Source organism: Sturnira hondurensis, unplaced genomic scaffold (assembly GCF_014824575.4).
Source record: "Sturnira hondurensis isolate 20B ecotype Veracruz unplaced genomic scaffold, ASM1482457v3 Scaffold0001872, whole genome shotgun sequence".
Lineage (NCBI taxonomy): Eukaryota > Metazoa > Chordata > Mammalia > Chiroptera > Phyllostomidae > Sturnira > Sturnira hondurensis.
Genome location: NW_028074503.1, coordinates 22,178,081 through 22,188,855, shown reverse-complemented (window position 1 = coordinate 22,188,855; position 10,775 = coordinate 22,178,081). Strand labels below are relative to the sequence as shown.

The following is a 10,775-nucleotide window of genomic DNA, read 5'->3' as shown; positions in this document are numbered from 1 at the left end:
ATGTGTGTATGCAAGCCCGGAAAAAGAGAAAGGGGAAGAGAGGGAAGGGAGGGCGCCTGTTTCTTGCGCCAGTGTCCCTTTCCGATGCACGTTCGTGTGTACAGGGAGCCTGCATCCACGGGTTTACGTGCATCCTCCAGGATTTTGTGTACTTTTGAATTTTATCACCAAGTACGCCAAGTTCATGTTCCATTCTGGCTTTTATTATTTCATGCAAGCTATGTACACATGTATGTGCCTTGTTGTGTTTACAAGTTTGTGAGGACATATGAGGAAATGTGAAATTTTTTTTTGTATACACACACACACACACACACACACACACATTTAAGAGCAAGTGTTTTCCTTAGTCCTGGCCTCCGTGAACTGGTGGGGTAACAGTCTACTCTGCCACTCACCCAAGGGCAAGTTTTCTCACAAGAGTGGCTTCCTCTAAGGGTAATTGAGTCTTGGATCTTTCGTCCACCATCTTTATTTTTTACAAAGGTGGTGTTTGTTTCAAGGGTAAGAAGGATTCTCCTTGATTCCCACAATCATTGGTGAGTAAGGACCTCAAGGAATCACCCAGGCAAGGATATAGATCCTATAAAATGTGTTCATTTTTCTGGTTCAGATTTTTTAGTTTTCTGTTCTCATTGTACTGTTCTGGCACAGGGGAAAAGGTTCCTTGTTTATAGACAATATTTTGGAGAAGGCTCAAAGGCTAAGAACCACCCTCAGAATACTCGGAGGCCTTTCTCATTTGTTCTGTGACTTCCATCATAAGCAAGTCTTTGGTTTGCTCCTGATCCTTGGTTTGCTTCATGAACTCCAGCTAGAGCACTAGAGAGAACCCCAGGGAGTCTGAGCTGACCACTCCAGACTGCAGAAAACTCTTTGGGGTTGAAAGGGAGACCTTAGGGCTATCAGCAGTCATTATCTTAGTGACCATTACATTTGCTATTTTCATTATTAACTTATTTAAAATGGATTAAGCAAACACTAGCTGAGGTTCTAGCCACCTGTATACACAACTCCACTCACGACTAAGATAAAATGCCTTTGATGTCATTTATTCTAGAGCTATTGAAGACATCTAAAGTATCTTGTGAGAGTACAGGTCTCACGCTACTCCCCATTCTCTGAGGAAGGTGCTTTTAAATCTGCCATGTACTAAATGGCTACTGTGTACCAAGCACTTGACATACACTATCTTATTTAATAAGACCCCTTATTAAATAAGGGGTCTTCTCAGAAGATCCCTGTGACTATGAATCAGTTGCCTCCTTTCTGGAGATGAAGAAACACAGCGTGGGGGCTAGTTATTAAAGCAAGCTTCTACATCCAGTAAGTGACTGAGGAGAAATGGGCACCCAGATTCACCGGGCGGAATCTCCTGTACTTTCTGACATACCCAAATTCTCTTGTCCCTGCTAGTCCTGCCAATCTTCCAGTTTCTCTCTGGGCCATACAGGTGTTCTTTGTCAGAGCTGGAACTAACAGGGAACCATTTCCTTGCCCTGCCTGATGCAAAAATACCGATGTCAGGGCCGCCTCTGGCAGGGGCGCAGAGCAGTAATCAATACTTCTGCCTAAGGCTGAGACTAGGGTAAGAGGGGATGAGTGAGAGGGACAGGGGCTGTTTCTTTGACCCATAACCGTCATGGATTCGCCAATACCCAGGCTAGGAGTGGGAGGAGAGAGAATATCTGGAGTTTCTGATTGTAATGACTTGATGCGTAAGCCTTTATCTTCCTTTACAGTCCATGACAGACAGAGGTGGGAGTGGGGAGGGGCTCAGAACTTGCAAATAAGGCAGGTAGGGTAGAAGCAGGGGAAGTGTGTTTGTGTCGCCCCTCGCCTGACTCCGCAAGGCCATGGTGGAGACAGGAGTCCACTCCAGGGCTCCCTCGTTACAGGCTGGCGGGGGGGAGGTGGGGTGCGGGGGGAGCTGTTTCTCGGAGAGCCCTAAACGCAGTGGGAGCGAAGGATTCGCTTCGGCACCACGGACAGCTCCTGCCTCTGCTTAGGCCTCGGGCAGGAACCCGCTGGGTGGGTCCGCCGCGGCTCCTCCGAAACAAACCGCTTCCGAAGTGCCAGACGCCCAGGCTAGGTGTGGGTTCGCTCCAACCAGTTGTTAAAAGCTGCAGCTGGAAGCCTCCATCAAGCTGCCACGTCGGCCGCGTGCGCCTGCATTCAGGCGTCGCCTCTCCAGTTCCAAGGGGGCCAGTTCGGTTTGCGGTTTTCCTTTGGGTCCCGTGTCTGGGCTCCTTTACCTGTCCCTGGCCTGGGTGAACCACAGCCGCCCGGAATGGAGATGAGAGTGGAAATGCTCTCCTCTGTGCGGTGATAGATCATGCAAACGGGTGACACCAGTTTAACCAATAAAACAATTTGAATCAATTAGCCGGCTGAGGAGAGTCCCGACGTGTAAAATGCATGTCAGCTCGAATAGGAAAGCATTGATTAACTCTGCCCGGACGCGCCGCCTCCACCTCCGCCACCGCCACCGCCGGCTCCTCCCTGAGCCTGCCAGGGTCTATGGGGGCCAGAACAGGGACTGACAAGGACCAGGAGCCCCTGGCCCGGAGAGGAAAATGGAAGGGCCGTAGAGGACCATCAGGAGACTTGTTCAAAGTGAGGAGAAAGTGAAGGGTCAAAGAGATAGTGAGTGAAAGTTGCTCACAGCCTCAGAACATATAAGAAGGCTACAACTCTGCAGTCCCGCTCCAGAAGTCAAGGGGAGAATTCTCTGGAGCCCAGAGTCCGGCTTTGAGCAACTGTTGTCCACGTGCATCTTCCAAAAATAGAATTGCTGTGTTGCCTCAGGCACCTGTGTGTTGGGGGGGGGGGTAGTACTGTGCTACTCTTAGAGTTATTTGTGTGAAAGTACTTAACCTAATATCATACATTTCTCTTTCCAGTGAAACTTTTTGCATTAAAGTCACGGGTTTGCGTGGCAGTAAGACCCCAAAGTAGTGTATAAATGTTAATGTTGAAAGATCAGGTAAGCAGGTGGCTACAGGTATGGCCAGGTGCAGGTTTACAGATTCACTCCTCAAGTAACCTGGGTTGGAAGGAAAGGCAAAGACTGGTTCTGTTTCTCTCCTCACAGAAAGGTGTGGTTGAAGACCTTTTTAAAAGAAAAACAAAAAGGTACGGATCTCTAAGGGGAAGAGGAGACTTTGGAGGGCAAAGATGAGAGCACTCAGATAAACAGTGAAGATGCCCTGGCGCTTCCTCCACAGCAGCAAACAGGCACTTCCCTGTGGCACATTATAATGCGGGGCTGGGACTTCCATTTCTTCTCCGTTCAGTTTTAAAATCAGCCCCATTTCTGGGCTTTCTTTCCTTGAGGACCAGGCTTTCGTTCTAGCAGCCTGACCTCCATTAACAGTGAGCAAGTGAGGACCTGGTTCTGTGTGAGCCCCAAGCCAAAGAGGAGGCAGGGCAGGGGGGAAAAACAGGTCTGGCCCTGGAAGCTTCCAAAGAGTGTGAGGCTTTCCGCCTTCCCCAGGAAAGGGTTTGTGAATGACAGTGATACTCTGCTGGAAAATGGGCTGGGCAGGCACAAAGCTTAAGTTTTCTTTCTTTTTTGGCTGGGAGGCTTGGAGGACACTGGGGAGGGAGCACTGGGTTGCTTTCAGCCCCTTAGAACAGAGTCTATTTTGTGCTGCTAATGCCTTTAGGAAGTAGGAGATGAATGAAAAATCATTTCGCTGCCATTTGAAAACTTATGTCGAAACAAATGCTACAATTTTCATGGCTCTGAAACTGTTTTGGGCACATTCATTTAAAACAGCCACACATCCTGTATTACTCACTTTTCGGTTTGATTGACTCTCCTTGGTCTTACTGACCTTTGATGAAGTGTTAAGATTTTGCATTTTCCCTTTCCGTTTAGTTAGTGGTGGTTTGTTGTTAATGCTGTTGCAATGGTGTCTGGTCGGGTTTCCAGGTTACAGGAGGCCGTTTGATCGGTTCAGTGACGTGGCTGCCCAGCCTCAGGCCTGTGTGTTTCAACAGGCAGCAAGTGAAAATTTAGCTTTGATTGTAAAGGGAAAAGTTAAAGGATCCCCAAATCCCACCCCCTGTATGAATCCATCTTAGAATGTCCTCTGAATAGACAGCTTATTCCCTTTCTGATAACCCAGGAGTGGTCATTCTGACTCCCAACAGCTGATCAATTAGGAGGCAATATACTGACACTTCGTTACAACCTGGGAGGGCCTCGCTTTGGGAAAGCCATTGGGGGATGGTTCTTTTGCATCTTAGTTTTCCCTTTCAGGGAGGGCGGTGCTGCTTCTACAGAGTTCCTTAAGAAATTTACTTTTCTGGGGAAACCAGCGACTTGCTGAAGGGCTGGTCAGGACTCGAGGCTTTGGTGCTTTCCAGTCTCACCTTTCCCTGGTGCTGAGGCAGCTTGCATGGGTCTCATACCATGAGTTGGAGAACTACTCAGAATGCAAGTAACGGGACTGCACACACACGCGCTCCTGTGAGGTCCTCGCTTGGTCGTAGGCTTTCTAAAATAGCGAGTGCTGCACTGATTCTCGGCGTCTTGACCTAAAAAGGAACTCTGTTCCAAAGTAAGGACACTCTCCATGCTTCCTTCCAAGTTTGCAGACTGGGCGCCCTGCGCAGAACTTCTCCCTCTTTCTCATTTTACAGTGCTGCAAACGAGGTGCTGAAGCTCTTCTATTCCCCGTCTGACCGTAGTTTCTATTTCTCCGAAACGCAAGTGAAGCTACTGATGTGCATGCACCGTGCACCAGAGGGATCGCTCCTGGAGGAGGGCGACGCCGGGGATTGAGGGAAGGGAACAATAACGGACAGGGAGAGCCACATCTAGAGGCGCCTTCTGGAATCTGGGGCCTCCAGGATCCGGGTCCCCCGGACGCACGCAGACTATTCCGCTTTCCATTCCTAGACCAGACACGCCGCTCTGGCACCTGGCTGCGTTTTGCTCCAGGGCTGGGGAGGTTGTTGTCAATCGAGGGTTGTTTAGGTGTTAGCTTTCGTGCCTGCTCAGAATGTATCTAGATACTACGCTCTCTCTCTCTCTTTCCCCCTCCTTCCCCGTAACATGCCAGCCCTTTAATGTGGAGTGTCAGGGAGACGGTGACGTCACCTTGCCCGCTGGGTGGCGTCCCCTCCGTCCGACACGAGTTCAGAGACAGAGAAAGGCGCTGTCAGACTGCGCTCCACCTGGGGCTCGCCTGCCGCGGGTTTCCGCGCGCCCACACTTTCTGCGGTCCAGGGGACGCCCCGCCGCAAATCGGGCTGTCATTCTCCCCTGGCCGGGGTTCGAGCGCCATTAAGCGCCAACAAGCATCGGGATCTTCACGCAGAGTCCTGCCATCTGGATTCGAGGACCCGCTTGGATGCTTCGCTTCCGAGAGCCCTCGAAAGATGGGCCGGCAGCCACGCGCGTGAAGACACCGAGGGGTCACCAGGTACTGCGGGAAAGGGCCGACCCTAGCTCTCGACACAGTTCACGCGGTTCACTATTTGAGATCCCCACCGGTGGGATTCTCCGGGTTAGGAAAGAAGCAGCGGTAGGTTTTCGTGGCGATAGGTTTTGGAGCCGGGGGAGTTAAGTTGGGGTCGTTGGCTCGTGAGTAGGATAAGGAACTTCTCCAGCTTCCTTTTCCAGTTGAACTAACTTTTAATTGCCTCTTCTCCCCTCTCTCTCTTTAGCCGCCCCCCACCCCCAACCCTCTTATTTGTGTCTCTGCTATGACAGGCGTTTCTGGGAGGGCTTGGGGTGAGAGTGCAGACACTTCTGCTCGGTCTGTAGCCGCTAAGGGTGCGGCTTTGTAACGCAAAACCAGCCCTCCGCCAGGGCCCGGCCGCAGCGCTCCATTGCCCCAGAACGAGTGTTCCCGTTATCTCTAGGTCTTATTAAGGTAATAAGAATCTTGTTTGGGAGGGAAATGAGCATCGAAGGACCATTTGGAGAAGTTAGAGCTGGTTGTGTCAGGCCCAGTGCCTTGACCTGTCATTTAACGCCCTGTCCCCTAGAAATACTGTGTCTGATCCATCCTAAGTGACAAAGCAGGCTCTCCTTTGGGTTGATCGCGTCGAGGTTTGGTCAGCCTTCCTGGAGGCCGCGCGAGGTAATGAGAGCTGAGAATCCAGAGGGCAGAAGGGCAAAGACAATGGGATAGATGTCACAGGGGCCCAGAGGTCATAAGGATGTGACGATTTGGGGGAACGAGTAAGATAATGTGTCCTCTGGAATCTCTGAAACGACAGACCCCAGTGCACTTGTCCGCGAGTGCCATGCTACCGTGTCAGTGACTTTCCAGGGTGAAGGGCAATCTGAGCGCCGCGCCCGTTCGACACCCCACCGAAGTGGGGCTGCGGGGAGAAAGGCCACTGTCTCCTCTCCAGGGAATGAGCCACTTTGTTCTGACTTTGCACTGTTGTCAAAAAGGTTCCTTTCCATTGATGTTTCTGTATTTTCAATTTACTGGATATTTTCCCTCATTGCGGTGTCTCGGCGATATTAGGAATTTTACCGCAGGCCCAAACCAGGGATTCCGCTTTCAGTGTGCCCACAGAGTGCCCAGTGCCCACATTATCTATACCACGGGGCACATCCTCCCTGAAGATACAGAGATACCTGCACAGCCACATCTCAGAAAGTGGTTCATCTCACACCTAAATTTGCCATTTAAGTCCACCAATAATGATTCCCACAAAACTATTGGCTTCTTTGCGCTGATCTAGGCTTAACACACTCGCCTGTATTTATTTGTTCCTTTTCATGGAAATGACCAAAAAAAAAAAACCCAAACAGTTTTTTAAACGTACTAGTCAATAACTTTATCTGTTTAAACTACTTCTCTGGAACCAGAACCCTCAGTTCAGCAAGTAAGCTTTTTGGAAAATTGAAAGTGCGACACCCTATTTTGGTGCAATCGTGCATCCGGCTTTGCGAATTTCCCCCACCTTCCCCCCAAATATCGAATTACAGTGTGAAAGTATCTAATGACAAAGACGAGGAGGGAGGGGCTTCGCTTTGCTTTAATAGTATGTGTCTCAGCCAGTAGCGAATTTCCCACAAGGAAACCCCAGACACCACAAAAATCACTTTTAAAAAGGTTTGGATTTATTTTTTAAATCAAAATCAATTTCCATGCAAATGGTCTCTTTTTAAATTGGGGTTTCAATGGTCAAGCCCCAGTTTTTCATAACTTTTGTAATCTGCACTAGATACAGCTGTCATCGTTACTTCCTAATTTCTAGCGGGTGTGCCATTTATTCTAACAGCTTCTATAAATCAGGGATAGCTAATTTACTTCGGATGTTTAGAACGGGGGGGGGGGGAGTTCTTCCAAGTCCCTGCATTTCGGAAGGGTGACCTGGAAGAAAATTAAGAGAGATGACTTCCTTGTGTCTGAAATTTGGTGAACTCTGCCAGGGGACTATCACGTATCCGTCAAAGCAAGGAAGTTATTATAATTCTTCAGTTAGGGACTCAATCCACTCCTGTTTTATGTTGAAAAGGCCCCTGACAACGCTTTCTCCTTTCCCTTCCAGTCTCCAAGGCAGACCCTGAGGGCTTGGCCAGGGCTTCCCGCCGGAGGAGATGGCTTCCAGCCCGCTGCCGGGGCCCAACGACATCCTGCTGGCATCGCCCTCCAGCGCCTTCCAGCCCGACGCGCTGAGCCAGCAGCGCACGGGCCACGCCAACCTCAAACCCAACCAGGTGGGCCAGGTGATCCTCTATGGCATTCCCATCGTGTCCTTGGTGATCGACGGTCAGGAGCGTCTGTGCCTGGCGCAGATCTCCAACACCCTCCTCAAGAACTTCAGCTACAACGAGATCCACAACCGCCGCGTAGCACTTGGCATCACGTGCGTGCAGTGTACGCCCGTGCAACTGGAGATCTTGCGGCGTGCAGGGGCCATGCCCATCTCATCGCGCCGCTGTGGCATGATCACTAAACGTGAGGCCGAGCGCTTGTGCAAATCGTTCCTAGGCGAAAACAGGCCGCCCAAGCTGCCGGACAACTTCGCCTTCGACGTGTCTCACGAATGCGCCTGGGGCTGCCGGGGCAGCTTCATCCCCGCGCGCTACAACAGCTCGCGCGCCAAGTGCATCAAATGCAGCTACTGCAACATGTACTTCTCGCCCAACAAGTTCATCTTCCACTCCCACCGTACGCCCGACGCCAAGTACACACAGCCTGACGCAGCCAACTTCAACTCCTGGCGTCGTCATCTGAAGCTCACAGACAAGAGCCCCCAGGACGAGCTAGTCTTCGCCTGGGAGGACGTCAAGGCCATGTTCAACGGCGGTAGCCGCAAGCGCGCGCTGCCTCAGCCGGGCGCGCACCCTGCCTGCCATCCGCTCAGCTCGGTCAAGGCAGCGGCGGTGGCGGCGGCTGCTGCGGTGGCTGGAGGCGGGGGACTGCTGGGCCCACACCTGCTGGGGGCGCCACCGCCGCCGCCTCCACCACCCCCCCTGGCGGAGCTGGCAGGTGCGCCGCACCCCCACCACAAGCGGCCGCGCTTTGACGACGAGGACGACTCCCTACAGGAGGCGGCTGTCGTGGCTGCAGCCAGTCTTTCGGCCGCCGCCGCCAGCCTCTCGGTGGCCGCGGCCTCTGGCGGCGCAGGAGCGGGAGGGGGCGGCGCCGGGGGCGGCTGCGTCACCGGCGTTGGCGTTGGCGCTGGCGCGGGCGCCGCGGCCGGCTCCAAAGGCCCACGCAGCTATCCCGTTATACCGGTTCCCAGCAAGGGCTCATTTGGGGGCGTGCTGCAGAAGTTCCCGGGCTGCGGGGGGCTCTTTCCGCACCCTTACACCTTCCCGGCCGCAGCCGCTGCCTTTGGCTTGTGCCACAAGAAGGAGGACACGGGGGCTGCAGCCGAGGCCCTGGGGGGCGCGGGCAGCGCCGGCACGGGGCCCAAGGCCGGGCTGTCGGGCCTCTTCTGGCCCGCGGGCCGCAAGGACGCCTTCTACCCGCCCTTTTGCATGTTCTGGCCTCCGCGGACCCCAGGTGGGCTTCCTGTGCCCACCTACCTACAGCCCCCGCCGCAGCCGCCTTCAGCACTAGGCTGCGCGCTTGGGGAAAGTCCGGCCCTGCTGCGCCAGGCCTTCCTGGACCTGTCGGAGCCCGGCGGCGCGGGTGGGAACGCTGATGCTGCGCCCCCACCGGGTCAGCCCCCTCCAGTCGTGGCCAATGGCCCGCAGCCTCCTGCGGGGACTGCGGGCGCTCGCGAAGCGCTCTTTGAGTCGCCCCCGGGCGGCAGCGGTGGGGACTGCAGCGCCGGCTCCACGCCACCCGCAGACCCCGGCAGCGTGTCCGGCGCAGGGGCCGCGGCGGCTGGAGCAGGACCCGCGGGCTCCCGAGTGCCCGCGCCCCACCATCCTCACCTCCTGGAGGGGCGCAAGACGGGCGGAGGCAGCTACCATCATTCGAGCGCCTTCCGGCCGGTGGGTGGCAAGGACGACGCAGAGAGCCTGGCCAAGCTGCATGGAGCGTCGGCGGGCGCGCCACACTCGGCCCAAACGCATCACCACCATCACCATCACCACCCGCACCATCACCACCATCATCATACCCCGCAGCCGCCGTCACCTCTGCTGCTGCTGCCTCCGCAGCCCGACGAGCAAGGTTCTGAGCGCCACCACCCAGCCCCGCCGCCGCCTCCACCCCCGCCACCCCCTCTGGCCCCGCAGCCGCACCACCGAGGCCTTCTGTCCCCCGGGGGCACCAGCTGTAGCTATCCCAGCGAGGACAGCTCCGAGGACGAGGAGGACGAGGAAGAAGAGCAGGAGGTGGACGTGGAGAGCCACAAACCCCCGGAAGGCGAGGAAGAGGAGGAGGAAAGTCGAGACCCCGACGACGATGAGGAGGAAGACGAGGAGACAGGGGTCCTGCTAGGGGACCCCTTAGTCGGGGGCGCCCGGTTTCTCCAGGGCCGAGGGCTGTCTGAGAAGGGGAGCAGCCGGGACCGCGCGCCGGCCGCCGCGGGCGCTTTCCCAGTGGCCCTGAACTCGTCCAGGCTGCTGCCAGAGGACCGGAAACTGGGTGACCCGGGTGGCTCGGACTTGCCCCCGCCCCCGCCCCCGCCCCTGGCCTCCCAGAAAGCGAGCGGTGGCGGCAGCAGCAGTCCAGGCAGCCCGGTCCGCCATCCATCACTGGAGGAGCAGCCCTCCTGCAAAGATGTAAATATCCCCTTTAGGCTCCTTCAAGCTAATTATTATTATTTAAATGTACCTTTAGGCTGAATTGGTTACATATGCGCAGGCAAGATGAATCACCAGATTTCCCTACAGAAATGAAATATTCAATGTGTTTGAGAGGGCTTCTTTTCTGCCAGTGGTTCCCCATAAAAATGCGGTTTCTGGTTTCTTTCTTACAAAGTCTTTCCAGCGCTTTGAGGCCTCCACGCCCTCCTGTAGTCAAGTTAGCTGTGTGCAGAAGGTGGAAAAGACCAAGTCCTCCCTCTAACCCACCAATCTCCTTTGCCTCCCCACCCCAGTGAAGCACAATGGAATCACACAACTGGAGAAGTCTGAATAATTCTGTCTCCACTCTGCTCTAGAGGTCACGCCCCCCGCCCCATGACTCAAAAAAAAAAAAATCAAAATAGATTGACTCTGAAAGTTAAATTCGGTTTTATCAGCCCCAGAGCTCTCTAACCAGAATGGACACATCTGTAAAACATTGTGTCCAGTAAAACAAAAGATAGACTTTTCAGCAAGACTGGCTTTTCCCAATCTCCATCACGGGAAGGTGATGCCTGGAGCCGCTAAAGACAAAGGTTAAGTTTAAATG

General features: G+C 54.1%; 1 protein-coding gene across 1 annotated transcript in view; it reads left to right on the top strand.

Moving 5' to 3' along the window:
* The first annotated feature begins 7,576 nt into the window (after nucleotides 1–7,576).
* Nucleotides 7,577–10,775, top strand: part of SKOR2 (SKI family transcriptional corepressor 2) — a 34,869-nt gene continuing 31,670 nt past the window's right edge. The window contains exon 1 of the mRNA XM_037037051.1: nucleotides 7,577–10,162. Coding sequence (XP_036892946.1) covers nucleotides 7,577–10,162 — 2,586 coding nt within the window. The remainder of the gene's footprint in view (nucleotides 10,163–10,775) is intronic.